The 25393-nt window shown below is 26.1% G+C and overlaps 2 protein-coding genes and 1 long non-coding RNA gene across 3 annotated transcripts in view; all 3 read left to right on the forward strand.

Moving 5' to 3' along the window:
• Positions 1 to 1017: 1017 nt before the first annotated feature.
• LOC123267075 lies at positions 1018 to 2259 on the forward strand. Its single transcript, XM_044731567.1, has 4 exons — positions 1018 to 1601; positions 1768 to 1839; positions 1925 to 2014; positions 2073 to 2259. The coding sequence occupies exons 1-4, from the start codon at positions 1269 to 1271 to the stop codon at positions 2127 to 2129; spliced, it is 552 nt and encodes a 183-aa protein (XP_044587502.1). The 5' UTR covers positions 1018 to 1268; the 3' UTR covers positions 2130 to 2259.
• An 831-nt stretch (positions 2260 to 3090) lies between these two features.
• LOC123267061 (calpain-C) overlaps positions 3091 to 25393 on the forward strand; it is a 32221-nt gene continuing 9918 nt past the window's right edge. The window contains exons 1-4 of the mRNA XM_044731558.1: positions 3091 to 3461; positions 12325 to 12468; positions 13384 to 13453; positions 22860 to 23142. Of these exons, the coding sequence (XP_044587493.1) occupies positions 3453 to 3461; positions 12325 to 12468; positions 13384 to 13453; positions 22860 to 23142 (506 nt within the window). The 5' untranslated portion in view covers positions 3091 to 3452. The remainder of the gene's footprint in view (positions 3462 to 12324; positions 12469 to 13383; positions 13454 to 22859; positions 23143 to 25393) is intronic.
• On the forward strand, positions 23921 to 24191 carry LOC123267063. The gene is made up of 2 exons (XR_006509954.1): positions 23921 to 24031; positions 24138 to 24191. It is a non-coding gene; the product is annotated as an uncharacterized LOC123267063 (long non-coding RNA).

Below are 25393 nucleotides of genomic sequence, written 5' to 3' on the forward strand. Positions count from 1 at the left end.
AAAAATAAAAAAGTCAAAAAATTTCTCAAATGACTGATTATTATTTTGGAAAGTGTAACAAATTCAAACAGTTAATGTATGATAATAAATAAATGTGGGAAGTAAATTCAAATTTTTTTATTTACCTGAACTTTTTTTTTATTCAAATATCCTAATTAATCAAACCTTTCGAAAACCATGACTCCAAAAAAATACAATTAATTTTTTTCTTTAATTTTGAAGGATCTCCTGAGGAAAATTCAGTTTTTTAGATTATTTTTTACAAACAAAACGACACTGTCTAAAACTAAACAATTTATAAACTTTCAATTATATATTCTGTATTAAAAACATGAATATAAAAGCAATAATTTTTTTTTCTTTCTAATAACAACAATTAAAGTCTAATTAAATCGATTTTAACTTTTTCCAGTATAACCTTTACGCTTAAAGCATGCAATGCATACAATATTGAAAAAAAAAAAAAAAAAAATGTATATCAATTAAAAGATACAATCTCAGTCAGGCATTCAAAGAGCCAATATCTAGTCAACAACCACAGTTGTGTAAAATACAGCAAAAAATTGACAGTTGAAAGGAAAGTCTTCGAAATGCAGCAAAAAGTATTTTACAAACGTGAAAATTCTCATAAACATAACTTCAATTTATTACGAAAGAAACTTAAATTTTATAGTTCATTGTTTGTTTTTAAAGTTATCGGATTATCACCTTGGAAAATTAATGTTCATAAAATTTTAGCCGCTCAAAATCAGAATAATAATCACGAAAATCTATTTGAAGTATCAAAATTTGGATACTTGTACAACATATTACTAATAATTATTGTAATTACGTACTGCGCAACGTTAATAATATTAGGACTGGACAAGGATGGGTTCGTGGATTCAGATTTGGTCGATAAAAGTGAAGTCTTTTTGATATTATATGGAACTTTCGTTCTTGTTGTAATCTGGCTGAATCATATTTTGCAGCAGAAGAAAATTGTAAATGTCGTAAACGGGTTGTTCAATATTAATGACAATTTAAAGAGTTGTAATAAATACACTTTCAAAAGTGATTGTCGTTTATATACTATCTTCATAATCAATTTTTTTCTTTGTTTCTTCAATTTGGTATCTGGATTTTTCATTAGCGATCTAAATTCAACAGTTATATGGATTGCACCACTTATCATAAGTATTTGGGTTTTAATTCAATATTCACTTGTTCTGAAAATAATTCTCCAGTTATTCAAACTCATTAACGGGATAATTCTTCAACTCGGGGATATGAATATTGAAAATTGTTATCGAACAGCACTTTGCTCAAAAATTCTATTACGCGAATCTGTAGTTGAGGATATTACTTGTGTGAATTATGCGATTATGGAATTATGTGACATTTGTGATCAAATAGCAGACTTCTATGCAATTCCAACATTAATGATAATTCATTATTTCATAACAAGAATAACATTTGAAGCGTATTATATATTTGTGACGCAGATTTTGTTAAATAAACTGGAATCGCTTAAGTTTTGTGTCATCATCAGTATAATCTGTTTGACAATAGTTTCTAGCTTGGTAGTTTTTACTTCAAACATCACCAGGATCACTCGAGAGGTATGCTTTAACCCGCATGGAAAAATATATATACGAAAAAAAATTTTTTTGAGGTATATTTCTTTGCGCTAAAAATATTGTTTATAATAATAAATAAATACCACATATATTTTTTCATTAAAAATTTATGAGTTATGCAATTCATAATTTTCCAAAATTTTTTCAGTTTTCGAAAACTTCACACTACGTTTCTATGCTTTCAAAACGATGCGCTACAAATTCAACTACTAAAGAAGCAGTAAGTTATTTAATAATTTATCAAATTAACATGAAAATAGTTAATACTGTTCCAAAATTACATTATATACCTGGTTTTTTTGTAGTTATTGGATTGTTTACGTGACATATCACAAAGGAATGTAATTTTTAGTACGTACGGAGTGGTCACACTTGATAATTCTCTCCTACGAATGGTAATAATCTCACAAAATTGTCAAAAATGGTTTTAACCAGATATTATTTTCTTTCTAGATTTTTGGAGCCATTGTTACCAACTTAATTATTTTTGTTCAGTTTCATAAACAGTGATTAATTACTAACTAATTTTCTTATAGTGTCTGGCTGTGAATTTCAAAGTTCCTCTTTTTTCTTATTTTATAAAATAAATGTATCATTAATTACTGATTTTCAGATACAAGTTATTGCATTGCGTATTAATTGAAGGATATTTATGAAATTATATTTTAGCGTGTATTAATTATATTTATCAATAAAATTTGTATTCATAATATGGCACCAACTCAGATTTCAACTTTTTTCTTGACTCCAAAAATTAATATAAGTAATATTAGTTGGTAGCATACTTTTGTTAACTTTTAAAAATTTTTCAGTACCTATCGAAAAATCTTTTCACTTGTTTTAAATTTTGAGCCTCTTTCCGCCTTGTAAATAATTTTTCTGCAGACGATAAGATCAATTTCATCATAACCATCGGTAAGTTAACAATTAATTTATCATAATATTCATTAAAAAATCATAAATAAACATTTTAACCCTTGAAAGTTTATCATAATCTATAAATTGAAAAAAAAAAAAAAAAAAAAAAAAATGTAAAATGCTTAAAATTTGTCGCTAAATTTCATTAAAACATGTTTATTAATCAGTAATTTAAAATTTTCCCGCCTGCGCAATAGATCTGCGCACAACCGTAAAACTCTCTTGCGCATGACTGAATTCAAATTTAAAAATTCAGTAAAAAACGCTCTCGAACACCCATTTAAATTAATGATCCTCCAGGTTCAAACACAAATTCGCATTATTAAGTCTAACGATTGTAATAAATTGCACAAATAATTTGTAACAAGTTTTAAAAATAACGTAGGAATAATTTACGAAACAATGGCGGGGGAAAAGAGAAAGGATGATAAGTGTCAGGAGGGAAGGGCTTGAGTTGAAAAGAGACACAAATTCTCCGTAATTACAGAGCAAAGTGAGAGGGAAAATTACACCGAAGAGGTGGAGGTGTACAACCGACGATTGTGACCAGATCTGGCAGTCTTCTCTCGTGGATTCAAACGATCGGTTTTATCCAACTTGTGTCTATTTGTTCGAAAGATTATTCACTTTGTTTACAATTATTTCTTCTAAAAAAAAAAACAATTTAAAATACACACTGTGCTTTGTGTTTTAGTGTTGTAATTTTCCCGCCATTCTGCCGAAATTAAATGATCGAGTGTTAGCGAAAATTTAACAAGTAACATTCTTTATTGTTTTTATTATAGATTTTTGGAGTATTGATACACGTGTCACGTGAAGTTTCACGAAAGTGTGGGTCCTAGGGGCCCTGTTTGGATTTAAATAATTATATCGATAAAAATAAAGTAGTTAAGACGATTATTAATATAAATACGAATGGTGAACGTAAGTATTTTTATTTAGTTAATTAATTATAATTATTTTTAATGATTAACAAGACATTATGTCACTGGAATAATGAAATGTGAAATGTAAAATGTAAGGCAAAATAATTAGAGGGAATTGCGTAAGCTATTAAAGGGTAAACGGTAAGGATAATAAGAATAAAACGGTGTAAATAAAATTTTCACCTCAACTCTTAAGTTAAGAGCGAGGTCGAAACTTTCGTGTCACGCTCTGGCGAGACCCGTATTTTTTATTCTTAACTCGGCACGCACGCGGACCAACAACCAACATTCGATCGCAATTTCTCTTCTAGCCGTATAGTATGTACCGGTATTTAATTCTTATACTAATATTCTTATTATTCTATATTAATTATTCGGGTTGTTTCCGCTTTTTAGATCCAAGCTCGACAAAAAGAGATCATATGCAGTTACAACTGCAATTAACTAATATAATAGTTGATAATGATGATAATAAGCAAATAGAATTTCTATCATCATCACCTCGTTAATAATTTCAGATTAGTAGAAACCGGGAATAAATGAATACACTTATCGAGTAAGAGTTAATAATGTATACGCCAATTAATTAATTGAGGGATTAATTGAGGATGAGGGATAATGTATTAATGTGTATAATGTACAAAGCTAATCGTAGGAGGATAATGAAGAGAAGTTATCCATATGTGGTTACAAAGAAAGACGTTTGTGCGATTCTCCGAGCCAATCAATTGTTGATCACCGGTACGGGTGAGTGTAAACGATTTGCGAAGGCGTATTGCAATTATAGCTAACGTGTGTAGGCGTTCAACTACTCTTCGTATGTCAAAATAGTACCTTTTTTAGTTAGATAGTTTGTATAATAATACCTGTCGGCATTCTATATAATTTACCGGGATTATGTATACTTGTCACGTGGCTTTTAGGTTTTAACTACTGCCTTATTGCTTCGTGCTTGTTGCTCAATATTTATTGTATCAATTTGTAATTAGTTTTTTATTTTTGTAATCAAAGGTGGAATTAACTATTTTTTTTTATTAGAAAATACCAAAGAAATTTTACATTATAAAAAATGATCTGAAAAAAAAATTAACTTGAATCAATTCTTGTGGAAAATTTCTCTGAAATATTTATTTATTTTATTTATTGAATTTAAATGCCAAAAAGCCAAATAGCAAAAAGTAAATACATAGAATTTTGTTTCAAATAATTAATAAAATTAAGATTAGAAGTATTAGTAAAAATTTTTTATTATTTATTAAGTAAATAAAAAATTTAGTACATTCAGAAAGAGTAGCATGGTTACAATTTTAAATATCTTAATATATCGACGGTCTAATTAGCAATTTGTCTAACTCCTTATTTTTTAGAGGGTGATTTTTTAACATTTTGATGTAGTAATAATCCAATTATAAATTATTTGAATGATTCAAATCTAAATTTATATCTCGATTAGATATTAATGATATTAAATGATTTTTTCAAGGTGATAATAAATTTTGAACTAATTGTTTTTTTCGTACAAATAGAAGATTCTCTAAAATGGAGTCAGACAATTTGCTAATTAGAACGTCGATATACATTTTTACACTTTACCAGTATTTTAAATAGAAATTTAGCAAATCTAAACTTAAAAGAAAATCAAATAACTTGGATTTAAATGATTGTAAGATTTGATAAAAAATTTTAATAAGTACGAATAATAGTTCATAATGTATTTTATTTTCTTAAAAAGTCCGAAAAAGTCTTTTTAAGTCGGAAAAACTCTTTATTCAGACTTAGTAAGTCAAATTTTTACCAAGATTTGGGACTCTGCTAGAAGGGTTATTAAAACTTCTTATAGTAATGTTGTGCGGCTATCAACAGAGTTTTCTTAATTTAAGAAAATAACTTCTTAACTCAGAAGAAAATTCTTCAAAATTATTCACTTGATTCGAATAAATTTTTTTTTTTTATACTAAAAACTAAATTTTTTATAAGACAAAGTAGTTTTAATTTTAAAATTTCAACCCTTGATTAATATAAAATTATTTAATTTGATAGATAATTCTAATATTAAAAATTAATAATTTTTAATAAATTTATTGTTATAAATAATTAAAAGCAACGAAAAACTTTTTAAACCAATAAATTTAAAGAGAATATTTTGATATTAATCTGAAGCAGAATTGAGAGTCTTGACAAAACCGGGTCCGTCTTATATTAACTTCTTATTCTCCCGACCTCGAAACACACAAAATACCATACCAACAACACAACAACAATCCAAGCATCAACTCTTGATTCAATATAAAGATACATAAACATGTATATAATGCACACATGTGTGAGTATGTCTTGTAAGTTATAAGTATATATTATGATGATACTTGTGCTTATACTGATCATTACATGTGAGTAACTCAAACATAACAGAAATGTGTATAATACTTTTTACAAAGTTCTTTCACCTGTAGGCACACTACACTTAAACTATAAGATGATGCGCATGAAATTAACGATCGGTAGAAAGTTTATTTCAATTCAAGTACAGTACTCGATATTCCACTAATTAATTTTTATTTTACGGCTTTGCTGATAAAGCTTTAAGTCGATAATTCTGTATGATATTAATCCAATCAAATGTATGTCTAATTAATTAACCAAATTAAACATACACACTGATAGAAGGATTTGTTTATAGTTAAAAATATTTGTTAATATTTAATAAATCGTTTATTAGAGATCACTTTTTAGTCTTTAACAAATATTTTTTAGTATTTATTAATATTTAATAAATGAATATCAGATTTATTAAATACAAACAAATCATTTTAAATACTAAGAAATATTTGTTTAATACTAAAAAGTGATCTTTAATAAATATTTTGTTAACTATTAACAAATATTTTTTAATACAAATAAATCCTTTTATTAGTGCAGTCTTATCCATTTTTTAAAATATTTATTTTTTATCTAATTAATTTTGCAGCAAAAAAATAGATGTTAAAAATAAAATATTTATATAATGATATAAACTAAAAATAAATATATAAAATAAATAAAGGGCAAGCTCTATTACGACGAACCACGACCACATACACTCAAGGTCATCTTGACCACGTCAGAGAAGAACAAAAGCAAAACAAAAAGGTAGACAAAGGATGTCTTCATACTGTATAAACCAAACCAGAGATTAAAGGTTAGCAAACAATGGATTTACCTGTTAAATGATCAAAGGGCTGGACACGATATTTTTATTGATCTGGATGTTGATAAAAGTAAATAATACCAGAGAATTATTTTAATTATTTTATTTGGATGTTAAACTCCTGATAATATACTGCAAACTATCCATTGTGGGATTTAAGCTTAAGTAATAATAATAACAAAGAGATATTACAATAATACTAAGATGTTTTAAGGTTCAAGATCCTTTACTTGTGCATAAGAGAGCTCGCAGAACAACTATTATACGCTAAGGCCATGAGTTCATGTACATTTCTTCACGTCTCCATCTTCTTGTAAGATATGTCTGGAGCATTATTATTTTATCTTACAAGATATCAATTACAGTCCACTAATAAACTTTTTATTATTTATATTGATTGTAATTTATAATAAATAATCACATTCATTTCTATTAGTATTACTAATTTCATCATTAATATTAATTTGCAATAAATTTTATCAGAAAAATTGTTGTAACATATTAATAGTTTCATTTTATTAGTCAGTGAAAGTGTTTTATTCTGCTGAAGGCTATATATTCAAATTAAATTATGATTATATATATTTTAGTGATTGTAATATTACTTTATTAATTATTATTTAAGTATTTAATTTATTGATTGCTTGCCGTGGAAATTATAAATTTTCATAAAGTTTTTATTTTTCTCCTTTTTTTTTACAGCTCTAAATTTATTTATTTATTTATTATTAAATTGAATGAAATTTTATTTATATATATAATACTTTAATAATTTATTTATTTAATAATTTATATTTTATATGTTATAATTTCTAAACTTAATCATTATTTTTGGTGCAGAAAATTAATAATTTTTTACGCCAAAAAATTAATAATTTATAATTAATAATAATTATAATTATAATAATAATAATTATAATAATTAATAATTAATAATTTTTTTTTTACATGAGACTAATAATGCACTTAATAAATATTTTTATTAAGAAAACGACTGCTTCAAAATTTAATTAAATAACTTAATTATAATAATTTATACACTATAATTATTTCAAATATTTTTTACATATGGTTTAATTGATTTTTTCTTTTAATAAATATTTTATTAACTCTATCAAAATTTGAAATTATAAAAAGATCAATTTAAATTTTATATTTAATATTTGTCAAATTAGCTAGCTCAATTTATTATAACGCAGTAAAACATTTTTAGTCTAAAAAATAAATAAAATTTTCGGAAAATTATAATAAGAGGGGGAGTATACATTTATGTATATAATAAGACAATGCGAATTAAAATATATATCCGTTATAAGCACAGTCTTGCTACTCGTCGTAACGGGAAACAAACATGAGTATATAACATAAGAGAGAATTCTCGTGTGTACGTTTGTAGTGCCCTGATGCACTATGACCCTTCTTAATTCAAATTAAATTCAGTTCACCATACGAATAACACTGCTAGATGTATCATATTTGCACCTGAAAATAACGGAGTTTTAAGTAATAATTATTACCTTTACTGCATTGTTTCTTTCAAGGTCATGAATAGGTGGATTGTATTTTTCATTACAGCTTTTAACTTCATCTAGCCGCTTAACATCTTATCTTTATTGCATTATTTATTACTAAAGAACATAATTGCAATTAAATAAAGATAATATTTAACCCATTAATTTTATTTTATATTTCAACGGTTTGATCTTAATTTCAACTGCTCTTAACTTAAAGTGTTTACGGCTAAAAAGAAATATTAGCCATAATATATTACGTTTGTACATTATTATATTTACTATATCTTAGAAATAGTGAAACTCTAGCTTATTTTTTAATGTATAAGATATTAAACCTTTGAAAGTATTCAGAGTTTTAATTAAAGTAGGTTGAAAAATAGATTTGTTATACTTGACAACTATTTTAGTAAATTTATATCAAATAACTGACTGGAATATATAGATGAATACTTAAATTTTCAATTGAATGATGTCAAGTGTCTTTCACTTTAGAAAAATAATTTCACTAAATCATTAGGACACAGTATGTACTAAAAATTACCTCAAAAAGAAGAAAAATTAATAATTATTGTCAAAAAATTGTATTTTTTATTTTTCTGAGGCAAGTAATATCATAATTTCATATTTAAAAGCAAAAAAAATAAATCCTTCATTATTATTATCGACTTTAATAAGCAACAAAATTATGAAAATTAAGTTAGCCGACATTTAAAAATTTTAAGAATTTTTTTAATTTAAAAAATTATTAGAAAATAAAAAAAAAAAATTTCATATGTAAAAATATTAAAAAACGATGAGTGCAATTTTTAAAAAATATTTTTTAGTTATAATTTAATAAATGAAAAAATTAAAAACGTCGGCAAACTTTAAAAATTTTAATAATAATTTTTGAAAATTTATTTTCAAAAGAAGTGAATAATAAACGAAAAAATGGGAATTTATTTTTGACTCTAATCCTGAATAACTTTTCAAGAAGCCGATTTTTATAATTAGTTTTTTTACTAACTACATAATTCCAACCTTTTAAAATCAAATCGTAAAAATAGATCAATCTTCAAGGCTTCATTAAATGGAAATATCTAACGAAAATTTTCTAATTGGACCTGTTTATATTTTTATTTATTTATTTATATATTTATTTATTCAATTTTTATGTCAAGGCAAACTAGCCGAATGACAATAATATATATAATTTTCATAATAAAGTACACATATAACAATATTAAATATATAAGACTAACATCATCATATTTTAAGGAAGTTAATAATTTTGAATGATTTAATAATATAGTTGCAAAATTCAATAGTATTGTACTATTTATAATAATGAGAACAACAATAGAATCAATGAGCAATATTTGAAAGCTAATTTTTTCAATGGTAACATATTAGATACTTTAGTAATTTAGAATGTAAATTTTTGATTTTAAATTTTTAAATTGCCTGTTTGACATTTATAGTACATTTTCTCGTTCTAGTTTCACAAAAAATTCAAAAGCTTTATTTTTGAAGGGGTCTAGGCTGAGTGATTCTATGACTTCAGTGGGTAGCTCTTTCCAGATTCGAATTGCAGAGATTACAAATGAATGCTCGTAGATTGTAGTCAAAAAATTTGGCATTTTGAAAAGAATGTTATTAAATTTCGCTGCAATTCTGTCAGATCTTCTGATATCAGATGGTTCTTCTATAAAAAGACTCCTAAGGAACTTGGGTTCACCCGAGTTTAGAAGCTTGAACATAAAGCAAGCTAAAGCGTAAAGTCTTTTGGTCTATTTTCTTTAAAAATTTATGTCGTTCAAATTTTTTCAAAATTATAAAAAGAAAATACGTTGAGAAAAAAATTAAAAAATTGCCATGATAGACCTTCTAAAATTAATATTAAGATCCCAAACTTTGTCAATGATTTTTTTTCACCCCGAATTAAATTTTTGGTACATCTTTGAAAGATTTTTTGACCCAGTCCAGTCCATATAGTCATAAATAATTTTTTGGCAATTTTTTAGCATATTTTGTTAATAAATTGATGAAAAATTAAATTATTTATATTTGCATTAAAAATGTACAATATTGATAAAAATCCAATATATTTGTCACGTAACAATTACAATAGAACATGTCTAGAAGCTAGATAGAATAACAAAAATAAAAAAAAACCAATGACTCTTTTGGAATAATTCTGTCTGGCAATGACGCGTAGTAATTCACGGTTGAGAAAATTCAGGACAGTAATTTAAAATCGTCGGAACTCGTGAAAGTATCAAGAATTATTACTAGATTAAATTTGCGTGAGAAGTATATCAATCGAATTGAATAGCGTTTCGTTTATTGAATATAAAATAAAACTATAATAAGTATAATTTCATTTTCTTTACCGTTGGCCGTAACGATGACAAATTGATAAATGAAAACCGTTTGAGAAATTAGTTAAAATTATAAATTATAACTTTCACCTCAGCTCCAACGTAAGTGAAGATAAGACTTAAGACCTGACGCAAGATATTAATAACAATTACACCTTAAAAAAAAAAAACAATAGTTAAATTTTCTTACCACGCCTTTACTTGTTTTGTTCTGGAATGCCAAGTTGCATCTCTATTTTATAATTTCCAAGCGCTGATGTAATTTATGTTTAATACTTAATTGCCCCGGCAATTCTTTTCTTCCTAGTTTTATAAAAAAATAATTCTTACAAGTACAGAAAAAATGATAATACCAGAACTTAGAGCGTAGAAAAAATTGTAGTCTCGTTACATCGTGAAGTAGAATTAACCTGGTCTCATCTGGATTAACTCGCGCTAAAGAGCTCGGGGAAGATATAATAATGATTATGGCCGCATAAAGTGAGGCGTTAAAGTGCGAGGAGGAATATCAGGAAGTATAGGAAGTTATAAAAAGGAAGGAAGAAATGTTCGAGTTGTTAGAGGGTGCTGACCTCGATAATCTAAAGAAACTCGTCATCATACTTGTTTATCGAGGTCAACCGCAGGAACTCTGTGCGTGGGTACTCCTGGTAAATCTATACGCAACATCAAACATTGCATAATACACAACATACTTTGTTAATCATTTTTTTGTTTAATACACTTTTATTTTATTATTTAATACTTAATAATCATTTTTTGTTTTAATTAGCAGATTTAAGATAAAGATTATTTTTAAGTATTTTATATTTTTATTTAAAAACTTTGGATTAAAGAGATAATTTTTTTGTATTCTATAAAATATGAAATTTTTATTGATTTTGAAAGTAAATTTTTTTGAGTAATAACTTTTTTTATGGTTTAAAGCCTTGAATATTTGATGCGTATTTATTATATAAAATTGTGGGTAATTTAAAAAATTATTACACTTGAATAGCTGATTTTTATTAAAGTTTTACAATTTAATTAAATGTATTTTCATACTTTTTTACTTTCGAAGAATGGATTATCTTAAACTTTCTGGTTATAAAATAAGATTTGAAAATTTTAATTAGCAATCATAAAAATTACAAACCAAAGCTTTTTTAAAGTAACTAGATTGTCTTTTTAAAAAAATTTTTAAATAAAAAAAATTACTAAAAATTTTTGATTTTTTTGTATTAATTAAATTACAACTAAAAAAATATTCATAAAAAATTGCACTTATAGTTTTTCAGGTTTTTTATTTATGTGAATTTTTTTTTTAATTGTTTTAATTGAAATTTTTTCAATAAAAAATTTTGAAATGTCAGTTAACTTCATTTTCTTAAAAAAAATAATGAAAATTAAATTATTTTATTGAAAAATAATTTTTTTAAAATTAAAACAAAAATTTTCACATGTAGAAAATTTTAAAAATTATCTGTGAATTTTTTAAAAATAGTTTTTTAGTTCTAATTTTTAATTAATAAAAAAAACCAAAAATTTTTTAGTGTCGGCTAACTTAATTTTCATAAAAAAATATTTATATTGTTAAAAAAAAAGTATTTATATTGTTAGTCTTGAAAAAAAACTCTAAGCCTAATTAAAATATATTTTTTTCACACCCCGTATATACATGTAATTATCGAAAATATATATATAATTAAATAAAAAATATGCATTGTACTCTTAAAGTACGAGTGATTAATTTTTATAGCTAGCCATATAATTAAATTGTCGGATGATATTTTTAATTTAATTATATTAAATTTTTTTCAGGACGTGATGAGTGAGTACGAGCGGATCAAGCGGGCGTGCTTGAAACGCGGTGAACTGTGGGAGGATCCTGAATTTCCGGCAACTCAGGCCTCAGTTTTCTATCATCAGACACCACCGTTTCAGTTTCAGTGGAAAAGACCAAAGGTATATATTTATTTAAATAAATCAATACAAATTTTATTGCTACACAGAAAAAAAAAAATATTTGAAGAACTTCATGTTCTTGATTTGAGTAGAAAAATTCTTAAACTAAGAAATTTTTCTTGGTTTAAGTAAATTTATTTGATTCAAGAATTTATCGTCTTAATTCAAGACAATGAAACTTTCCAAAGTTTTTTTTTTTGGTTTAAGAATTTTTCACTTGATTCAAGTTAATTTTTTTTTTCTATGTATTACTTAATTTTTTTTTTTTTCAGTGTATTACTATTACAAATAATTTGTTTGCAAGGTTTAAATTTATAAAAAATGCTAACAATAGTGTTGTAGAAGCAAAACTTGGCGTAATAAAATTTATATTTGCATTTTCTATTGCATCTTATTCTATTATTTTCCGTCCTATTCATTTGTTCTCAAAGAGACGTTCAATGTTATTCAGTCGGTGATTTTGAATACGATTAGACTAAGTAATATTTGTGGCAACTAAACTTAAAACGGCTGGTTAATAGCGAGGTCGTTTTGTTGCATCGTTGAGCTCAACTTTCATGCTGATGAGTCTCTTGTTTCAAACTCAAAATTTATAAGTCAAAATTTAACAATTATGAAATTAAGACATTGAAAAATTTTTTATTATTATTAATAAATAAAAAGTGTCAGCTGAATACCGGAAATGATAAGTATAGAGGACGGAAACATGGCAAATTGCGGTCATAATATATAATATATTCTTCATATTATATATACCCGTCATACCTGAAGACTCTTGCGGTGACTGTCACAGCTAACGGGTTGTTAATTAAAATGTAGCGTGTGTGACACGTGATACACTTTACTCTACAAAACTACTTGTTTATTCATATCATTGACTTGTATAATTAAATAACTTTTTTATTTTTCTCCCAGGAACTATGCAATCGACCGATTTTTGTCAGCGATACACCCACGCAATTCGACGTAATACCTGGCAAAATGGGTAAATATATTTATATTTATCTTTACTATCCTTATTTTATGTTATGATAGACATCGATTTTTGATTTATATATAGAAGATTACTTTTATTGAAATTGATATTGCAAAGGTCTTCACTTGAATTTATGTCTTTTCAAAGTTTCATATTATTCTCACCGATAGTCAATTTATTATGATAAATATTGAAACTGCATTCGAAAATGCTCTATCTTTAGATAATTAAGAAATGAGCTTGTATCTTGTAAACTATTAACATTTTTAAAGATATAAGCTCATCCTGATGTTACACTCATCGAGAAATTTCATTTGAGTATCCACATCATTTTTTCATATATTTATGTATTTTATATATATGTATATATGAAAAATATATAAAAATGCATGTGGGTACTCAAATGAAAGCTCTTGATGAGTGTAACATCGGGATGAGCTTATATCTTTAAAAACGTCAATAATTAAGAAATGACCTTGTATCGTGTGAACTATTGACATTTTTAAAGATATAAGCTCACCCCGACATTATACTCATCGAGACCTTTCATTTGAGTACCCACATCAATTTTTCATATATTTTATATATTTATGTATATTATATATATGTACATTTGAAAAATATATCAAATATGCAAGTGGGTACTCAAATGAAAGCTCTTTATGAGAGTAACATCAAGATGAGCTTATATTTTTAAAATATATATTACATAATTAAGAAATGACCTCGTATCTTGTGAACTATTAATATTTTTAAAGATATAAGCTCATCCTGACATTATACTTATCAAGACCTTTCATTTGAGTACCCACATCAATTTTTCATATATTTTATATATTTATATCTATGAATATATGAAAAATATATCAAATATGCAAGTGGATACTCAAATGAAAGCTCTTGATGAGTGTAATATCAAGATGCGCTTATATTTTTAAAAACATCAATATATAAGAAAGTACAATGCAATTTAACAAAAATCATTGTTTAATAAAGCAAAATGTTAATCATTAAATAGTTGCCACACATTACTAAAAGTAGACATCAATATAAAAAAAAATATATTAAGTGCGAGGTAAAATAATAATAAGCGTGACACGACTCAACTCATGAAAAAATTATTAACTAACCCAGTGAAAAAGATTAACAAATCAAACAACTTGAGTTATTTAGTTACATTACTTAACCAAATACCTCAAACCTTAAACTGATAGCTTTAAAATAGCTCTCAAGTATTTGAAATTCTACGACGGTCAGAAGCCAGTTTTTTATTATAACAATAACTATAATTAAAATTATAAAGAAAAATCTAATCCGCCCTCTAATTCAAATTTAACAACCGAAAAAACTGTTTTTTAAATTTTCAATCTCCGATGATGAATAGATTTATTTAATGATATAAATTATAGCCTACTACTATTTCGCGGTCTCAGAATGTGCTTGCATCACCCTACTAATGAGCCCAACAAGTGTATTCGAGATAAAACCGCATTTTTATAAATTTCTTACGCTAACATCTGTCAGAGTTTTTAATTCTGATTCAGTATCAAAGAACAAATTTATAAAATAAATTTTTTTTATATTAGAATAATTTATTTTTCCTTTAAAAATTTTTATTTAAAAACAAGTTTCTTCATTCATAACTTCAAAAAAAAAAAAAAATAATATGTAAATCAAATTTTAAAAAATCGTCACGTCAAAACAAAACATACTGTCATTAATTAAAAAACTTACGAGGATTGATAAAATCTAAATAACTTGTTCATGCGTTAATAAATAATAATAAAAATATTTTAATAGTATCCTTGTACTTTAACTTTATCAATGAAATTCAAATGTCAGGACCAAAATAAACAGCTTAATCTTTGAAAAACAGTAATATTAATATCGGAAAGATGATAGTTTAGTTATATTCTTCTTAAAAAATAAAAAAAAAAAACAGTGAATAATCTAGGCACTAGAAAAAAATGTAAGCATAATTAATATTTATAAAAAACGTGGGTAAAAAATTTTATTAATAAAAATAGCTGGGTGGATAGATGAAGGAAGAGAAGATAAATAAATTGAGTAGGAGGAGAGTTGTGTGTAGTCTTGATACCCGGTGAAGAAGATGGAGAAATGGAAGAGAAGAAGCAAATAAAATTTACACGAAGCTAAAGCAGTAGAAGCTACGAATAAATAATAAAAATAATAAAAAAAGTTATACAGAACGGGTCGTTCCGGTTTGGTCCTTTTTATATCCTCGGTAACGTGCCCCGCGGAATGTTTTGCGATAGCGCGTAATGATATAGTTTGCGCGGGTATGAAGCTCAGAAAAAGGAAAACAAAAAGGACTAGAAGCAAAAAAATAAATAAAAATAATCCAACGCTTACGCATAACCAATGAATAGCGTCATGAATCAAAAAGTATATCATTAAAGTTAAGATGCTTATCCTATTTATAGCCAGCTTTAAATCAAGTCACGCGTCTATTGTGTACTATAAAAACCATTTAATTATATCGTTATTTATTATTTTTCAATTAATTTATTGTTGTTATCAATTATCTCTTTATTATCACTTTCCTGTCGACTACTGATTATTAATGTGATTGATAGATCGGCATCGGCTGAAATTTAAATGGAAAATTAGAATTATAAAGGCGCATTTATGTCTTTTATACTTAGTATGAGCTACTGAGTATAATTATCAAGATTGTTCTTCTTCATATAAATATTATTATACGCTTAAAACACTTGAGGCTATTTCTTCAGGATCAAATGCCAATAAATCAACATAACCTTGCACTGTAAGCTTAATCTAACCTCAACTGCTTCCGCGTGTAATACTTTCTTTTATTTTTAATATAACCTTTAATTACTTTTTACTTCATTACGTCATTAGGCGATTGGGCGGACGGGGAGTGATTTATAAGAAGACGATAACAATTATTTTGACATACAAATAATAGGAATAAGTTTTTTGTATTGATGACTCGATAACCTACAAACTGAAATATGTCTGAGGTTAAATGAAGAAATAGTCGATTGTTTGGGATTATTATTGTCCATTTTCATCATTTGATTGTGTCAGCTTTTATGAATAACAATTGTTACATGAAAGAATAAAAGAAAACATTAGGATTAATGTAAATATTTGTTTTTGTTCCGAGCGCTGCGGAACTATACGGAAAGAAAAATATGGGAACTATTCCCATAATTTTATGGGAACAGTTCCCAGGCAATTATAGGAACTGTTCCCATGAATTATGGAAACTGTTCCCATAATTATAGGAAATTTTCCCAGAATTATGGAAAAATTTCCTATAATGATGGGAATGGTTCCCATAATGGTATAGGAATTGCTTCTATAATTATAGAAATGATTCCTATACAATCATAGGAACCATTCCCATAATATTATGGGAAATATTCCCATAATGATATAGTAATGGTTCCTATACCATTATGGGAATCATTCTCAAAATAAAATAAAGATAAAATCTTCGTGCGGAGTGAAATCGAAATGATTCCTATAATATATACACGGAAAAAAAAATTAGGGCAGCCACATGATTTTTATGTTGTAGGCAATAATAGTTGAAACAGCAATAATAATAAAATAATAATAATAATCTATATTATTAAGAGAATAAGAAAAATTTTGTAGCCAGTGTATTTATGTGATAAAATGGGTTTTTGCTTGGAGTGGTGCCTTTTCAAAGTTTCATATCATTCTCACCAATAGTTAATTTATTATAATAAGAATTTAGGCTGCATTTGAAAATTCTCTGTGACTAGATACATAATGAGGAAATGACCTTGTATCTGGTAAACTATTGACATTTTTCAAGATATAAGCTCATCCCGATGTTACACTCATCAAGAGCTTTCATTTGAGTACCCACATGCATTTTTGATATATTTTTCATGTATACATTTGTATAATATATATAAATATATAAAATATATGAAAAATTGATGTGGGTACTCAAATGAAAGGTCTCGATGAGTGTCACATCAATATGAGCTTATATCTTTAAAAATGTCAATAGTTCACAAGATACAAGGTCATTTCTCAATTATATGTTTAGAGATAGAGCATTTTCATTGCAAGAATGCAACCTAAATATCTATTATAATTTGACTATCGACGAGTATGATATGAAACCTTAAAAAGTCACAATTTCATGTCAAGTCCTTTGCAATGACTAAATTTCACTAAAAAATCGATTTCATCATGTGACTATCCAGGAGACAAAATTTTTCTTATTTTCTTAATAATATAAATTATTATTATGATTATTATTTAATCATTATTGTTATTTTAACTATTATTGCCTGCCACATGAAAATCATGTTACTGTCAAATGAAAGTCATCTATCTTCTACAGGAATGTATCATGCGGCAGCCTCAATTTTTTTTTTCCATCTAGGATTTAAACCTATATGTTGTGGGAACCATTCCTATGCTATTATGGGAATAGTTCCCATAAATTATGGAAACCATTCCTATAATAGTATAGGAATGATTCCTATAACATTATGGGAACCATTCCCATAATATTATAGGAATAGTTCCCATAATATTATGGGATTAGTTCCCATAATGATATAGAAATAGTTCCCATAATTTTCTTTCCGTGTAGCGCCAAAGGTGATAATTTTGATAACTTTACTTTTAATAAATTGCATATAACGACGGTCTAATTAGCAATTGATCTAACTCCTTATTTTTTAGAGAATGATTTTTGAACATTTTGATGTAGCAATAGTCTAATTATAAATAATTTAAATGCATTTTATGATCCAAACCAAAATATTATACCTCTGTTAAATATTAAATTGTTTTTTAGAGTGATAATAAATTTTAAACTAATTGTTTTTTCGTACAAATGGAAGATTTTCTAAAATCGAGTTAGACATTTGCTAATTAGAACGTCGATAATCTTCTATAAGAAGCGAAATTTACAGAAAAATTAATTAATCAAGAAATATACTTCATTCTTTTGAAAATTTTTAATTAAGAATGATTTAAAACTAAAAAATTCTATTCAGAAAACTTAATAATTTTTATTCTTCGTTAGAATTTAATTATAATAAATTATTAAATATGTATTAATGAAAATAAAAACAAAAAAGTGTTTTCTATAAGATTTACTCGAACCTTCTAAAGAGAAATTCTTTTCTCTCTCGCACCCAAGAGGACAAACCGTAGCGCAAATAAAGACTTTTATATTTTTACAATAATAAAATTATTTTTATAGTGTTTTTATTAATAAAAAATTTAAAAACAAATAAAATGAGCTTTTTCGATAAAAAGTTTTTAATAGTTAAAAAAAAAATACTATTTAATTTTATAAAAGTGAAATTTACAAACAAAAAATCAATGACGATTAATTTGCATTGTATTTTCCCATTGGTTATTAAATTTCTATCATCAATCAAAATTTCAAATACAAATAGTGTTTTTCTCCAAGCATATAATCATTTATTACAACTAGTAATTTTTCATTTAACAATACATCTTTTTACTTTTTATATCTTACAATTACTATAAACTTTTCTTCTATAAATCATCTTTAAAAATTTCACTCACTTCTTATACACATCTAAACTTTCAAAAGTAATGGTTGTTTTTATTAAAAGTTTTTCTTTCTATGAACGGAATTTTTTATGAATTAACAGCAAAGTTTTTTCTTGAATTTTATAATTTATAATTCATAATTATGTGTTACAATATTTCGAAACATTTTCCTGCTAAATATAAGAGCATATATACACAAAAAAGTGTTATGAACCTTGAAAAAGTCTCACCATATAATATTTCTCTTCTAAAAGCGTAATTTAGATAAAATACAAAATAAAATTATCCTGCACGAGTACCGCTGACAAAAAAGGCCCTAGGGCTTTTACTATCCGAGAGAAAAATATTGAACTACTTTTATTCGGTTCGTTAGAAAAAAAAAAAAAAAAAAAAAACTGCATATAAATTTATAAATAAAAATGAGTGAAAGCGTATGAAATTTAATTAGTCGAATAGAGTTTTATTAAATTTTGTTCAACTTTAATTACCAGTTATGACTTATATGTTTGTTAAAATATTAAATTATATGATAGCTAAGTTTTCCGGTTTTCTACGTGTCAAAAATTCAGTACGCGCTTATGTATACATATTATAATAACTAAGCGATAACGCACGCGGAAAAAAACGGATAAGAAAAAAAAATCATAACATTTATGAATAAAATCATAACTATAACTGTTGAAATGTAACTAGTGAAAGTAAGTACTATCGGTATAACCGTGGAATTATTATATTATCTCGCTTGTAAAATAAAAAAAAATTAATGCGGGTAGATAAAAATATACGACTGAATTTTAGTGTAAAATTGATGTTTATGTTTTGGTTGGTTGAGAAATGAAACTTTAATGTTTAATGGTAATTACTAATGACAATCGCTCTGCAATTTACTCTCTTTTAGAAATAAACTATTTAACATTGCAAAGATACGATCAGAGATTATTTCGAGTATGATAAAAAATGAAAGAAAATTGTGTAAATCATTAGGAGCTCTAATCCCAGAACGAATATTACACATATATAAATTATTTTTTTCTATTTATTAATCGCTTTTTATATCTCTTAAGCGATGTAAAAAACGGAGTTTAAATAGAAAAATATTCAAAGATTTATTGCTGTTAATTTAATCGCATGCGGAACATAATTGAGAATAAATAGAAAATTAGGTACAGTCAGTTAGAAGCTCACAATTTATAAGAAATTTTAGTATGTTAATTTCTGTTAAGTCTATTACAAGTTTATAAATAATAGAAAATTTTCTTTTCTTCGTTGAATTAGAAATAAAATAGCGAAATTATGAAGATTAAATTTCGATTCGATTTCTAAAATTTTAATAGCTTGCAAATCGTTTCACAAAATTTTCTAAGTGATCAAAAAATTATAAAATATAAAATTAAAAAATTATAAAATTAAAAAATTATAAAATATAAAATTAAAAAATTATAAAATATAATTTTGTAATAAATTTAAAGTTAATAAGTGATAATAAATTCAAAAAAATTTCTTGATGTTATTTTTTTTTGTAACAAATTAATTATTTATAAATAAAAAAAAATTTACCGTTAATTTTTATAATTATAAAATGAAAATTTATAAAAATAAATTATTAAAATGTCTTTTTGTAAAACATGTTTGATTTTGAAATCGCTAAGTTAAAAAAAAAAAACGTAATTATACATGAAGAAGTAAAAAAATTAGAGTAGAGTAAATTCAAAGGATTTTCCCAGCGATACAATTGACTTTGGATTCTTCAGGTCGTTGCTTAACTTGTCTCTAGTCCTCACCTCGGGGCAATGAGACAGTGAACATAAACAGTCCATTGCAGTTATATTAAGTACAGTGAAAGTAGTGTAGTAATGTATGACTGTGCTGGTAAATAGAGTTCTCTTTTATACTTATACAAGCGAAGCATAAAAGAGAACTAAACGTAATCAAACGATAATAAGAGCTGTGACCTAATGGTTTACAATAAATCTTCAATTATCTACGGCATTTGTCTCTAGCTTTAGTTATTAGTCATTATTTTGTTCAATCCGTCTGGTCTAACACAGTAATATAAAATTGCAAATAAAAAATTTAAACATAAATCCAGTGAGTTTAAGTCTGACTTTCGTTTTCGAAGGTCTAATCTGTTTTATGCTCGATTTACTTTTACAAACTTGTTTTTATCTTTCGAGAATAAGATCGTGAGATATAGACCATTTTTTTTTTTTAACATTAAGATATTCGATACTTTTTTCGGACAAATTTTTGCTCCGTTAAGCCCAAAGACAGTTTATTTGCGAGGTTAATTTTTTTCATGCGAAAAAATGGTAATGACAGTGTACAATAGAAGAGTTAATTTTTAAATAGAAAATTACTGTTTGCAATAAACAATTACCATCTCTGTTTCGTCTTAAATTTTACTATCGGAAGAAATCACAATGCAAACTAATAACTAATAACAACTTCTCATTTTTTTACGACGTATACACTTTGCAAAGCTAAAATTACTACTTTTTATTCTTATGTTAATAATTTTTGATTGTTTGTTAGTTTAATAGGCGAATAAATTTTGACTTTTATTTTTTTAATTTGCAGAGAGAAAGAAAGATTGGAAACTTTTTTTTTTATTACTGAAAATTTTCATCCTAATTTACTTATGAATCTAGCAATCAGGTCAATGACATGTCGAATAAATTAACGGATGTAATATTTAAATCAATTTTTTATATTCATGTTTTTAAACGTACAATTTTGTTCAGAGTTGAAGTTATTGGCGTAAAATGTTTTAAAATAATGATAAAACAAGACTGAAAACTCATTGGAAGATGGAGCGACGTTCTCGTAAAAATTTACAGTTCACAATCGGAACAAGTAGTACTTTTCGGTTTTTACAGTACTCATTATAAAATTTATTGTACTATATAACGCGCCTTAAGACCCTTAACTTTTTTAAGAACACTATGAAAAGTCCAAAAGGTGCAAGTTGTTTCTTGTTTCTCATATCTTATGTAAGCGCTGTAAATTTAAATGGAAAATTTCCTGCATATCGATCATTTTCTGCTGAAAAAAATGAACAATATTGTCATAAGAAATTAATTTGTTAAAAATTTTATTTCTTAGCAGAAGAAACCAAAATTTTTCTCACAATAATTGTCTTGTTGAAAAAAAGTTTTTTTGATTTAGAAAACATTTTTTTCTTTCAGTGTACTCAACCTTATTATCTAAATTATAAAAACTAGCAACCTTGCAGTCAATATGTGACTGCCGGGACTTGTGAAGTATAAATAAATAAAATTTTGCTTTATTAAATAATGACTTTTGTTAAATTAGACTGTACTTTTTTAACTATTGACATTTTCAAAGATATAAGCTCATCCTGATATTACACTCATCAAGAGCTTTCATTTGAGTACCCGCATGCATTTTTGATATATTTTTCATATATACATATATATAATATATATTTTGAATATATAAGCTCATCCCGATGTTATACTCATCAAGAGCTTTTATTTGAGTACCCACATCAATTTTTCATATATTTTATATATTTATATATAAATATGTATGAAAAATATATAAAAAATTGATGTGGGTACTCAAATGAAAGGTCTTGATGAGTGTAACATCGGGATGAGTTTATATCTTTAGAAATGTCAATAGTTCACAAGATACAGGGTCATTTCTTAATTATGTATCTAGAGATAGAGCATTTTTGAATGCAGCCTAAATATTAATCATCATAAATTGACTATCGATAGTTAAACCATAAAAACTCATTTTATCATATAAATACACTGGCCACAAAATTTTTCTTATTTTCTTAATAATATAGATAATAACAACAACTAATCCCTTTTTTTTTTAGGTGACAAATGGCTCGTTTCATGTTTAGGAGTCCTCCATCTGAGTAAAGGTTTATTTTACCGAGTAGTACCAGCAGACCAGGGATTCGGTAACTTCGGAGAAGCGTCTGGATCACCGACAGCAGAGTATGCGGGTGTCTTCCGCTTCCGTTTATGGTGGTGCGGAGCATGGGTAGAGGTGCTGGTTGATGATCGTCTACCAGCCGTTCACGGTCGGCTTGCCTTCATCCAAAGCCGTCACAGCGACCAATTCTGGCCGGCTTTATTAGAAAAAGCATATGCAAAGTAAGCCTTTAACTTTATCAACTTTTGACGACTAATTTTTACCATAATAAAGTAAAGTACTTAGACAGATTTTAAAAAGCATGATAATGGCGAATAAAGTTTTGAGAAATATGTAGGTTTGACTTAATGATTTACGAGGAAGAACTATAAACCCAGGATTGCGCTCCTGATAACTACGAGCACGACCTCGAGAAGGCGGTTCGCCGCGGTGAAAAAAATATAAAGTAAAAAAGAAGACAAGAATGAAGTAGAGTGAGAAAGGTAAGGAATAAAGAGTGAAGAGATAATAAAAAAAAAGAGAAGAGATTGAGAGAAAACAACAAGGAGAAAATGTATACGGTAGAAAAGATAAGATACTCAAGTCAGCCTTGGAAGCCACCGAGTAACTTCTCTCTTTCAGACTACGCTTTTCTGTGCACAAGATCCACCTCCGCGACTTTACGTACTCGGGTCTTCTACTTCAGGGCTCTGGTAATGGTCGTAATACCAATCACGACTGTTAACTCTTCCAAGTCTTCAGTCTAAGAGAGAAGACAAGGAAAATTTATATCCAGTTGATCTTACCATCATTTTCAACTCCAAACGAGCTTGACAATACTCACGAAACAGTTTTTGTATTGATTAGGGTTATCTGAAAAAAATAATCTTTTTTTTTAATACTGTACTGCTTACCGAAGATGTACTTTACGCTTAAATCATGTCTATTGTTGTCATAATCCTTAACATTAATATTAAACATTGAAGTTTAAGGAGGACACTTGATGGCGCTTAAGAATTTTTTTCTTAGACTAGAAAATTGAACGCGCTTCTGTCAAAATGTTTATTATCGACAATTTAATTAATCAATATTTTTACAAATTTTTCTCATTAATATTTAACCATTGCCGTAGTAAACGTTTCTATGGTAACCGATGCTATAGTAACTGTTGCTATGGTAACCGTTGCCATGGTAACCGTTGCTATGATAACCATTGCCATGGTAACTGTTGCCAAAGTGGTTAACATAGCAACGAAAAGCGACAACAATGAAAACGTTACATCAACTTTTTTGTTAAGGATGAAAATGAGAAAAAATTTTCACCGGAACACGGCTGCCCAATATTAAAACGCAGTAACTGCAAAATTTTTATACCTAATTTTTTTTAATATTGCTGCATTTTTTATAACTTTTAGACCTTAATTTCAAGTATTTTGTCTTAAAAATAGTTATATTCAAGTATTTTCTATTCATAAATCAAATTTTTCATCAATTAGGCAGGCAAAATTTTTTTTAATAAGAAAAATTTTAAGAAATTTTTAAATGTTAGTTACTGTGTTTTGAAATTGGGCAGCCGAACATCTTTTAATGGATTGATTTTTTTACCTGAAATTTAAAATGAATGATTTGATTAATACAGAACAAAAATTCACAGTATGAATTAAAAATTCATTAATAATTACCGAATAAAGATAAAAATTCTAAATCAGTTTTAGTTAAATTAAATTTAAATCTGATAACAAACTTTTTAATTGTCTGTTCAAATATTTAATAATTTCGTGGTCTTATCAATCAATATGGATTTATTTGTTTCCATTTTTATTCATTTTTTGAAAGTCAAATTGGATTGAATATTTTCTAAATAAAAATTTTTAGTTTTCTTCATGAAAGTTAAATTTATTTTAATAAAAACTATAAGAAATATATTTTATAGAAATTGTTTTTAGTAACCAAAGTAAAAATATTTAATTCGAATTTTTTTAAAAATAGCAATAGTTGACAAGAGTTCATTGACTGTTTAATTGTCACCTTTCCAAACAATCGCCAGCGTTTCACTTGAATGAAAGTCAACCTGGACAACGTAAACAGGTGTGTCTGTTACAACGTTCTCGAATTACGAATCACATATTTTATAATTTAAAACCTATATAAAAACGGCAAGCTTAAAATTTAATATAAACATCAAGCATCAATCGAAAAAAAAATTCTAATAAAGCTATTAATTTATCATTTTCAACACGTAATACAATTTAATTTTTTTTTGTTTCGCCCATACCTGCCAAAATAAAAATTCATAAATTCAATAGTGAGAACGGAGTATAAAAAAATTAAAAAGTTTTTTTTTAATACATTATTCATAAGAAATATTACCGTAACTCATACGTTTAGAATTATAATGAAATCTTTTCTAATAAATTTTTATTACAACCTTCTAAATATTCTTTTGAAGAAAACATAATTCATAGTAATTACATAATTAAACTTTTTTATCCA

This window comes from Cotesia glomerata, linkage group LG6 (genome assembly GCF_020080835.1).
Source record: "Cotesia glomerata isolate CgM1 linkage group LG6, MPM_Cglom_v2.3, whole genome shotgun sequence".
In the NCBI taxonomy this organism is placed as follows: Eukaryota; Metazoa; Arthropoda; class Insecta; order Hymenoptera; family Braconidae; genus Cotesia; species Cotesia glomerata.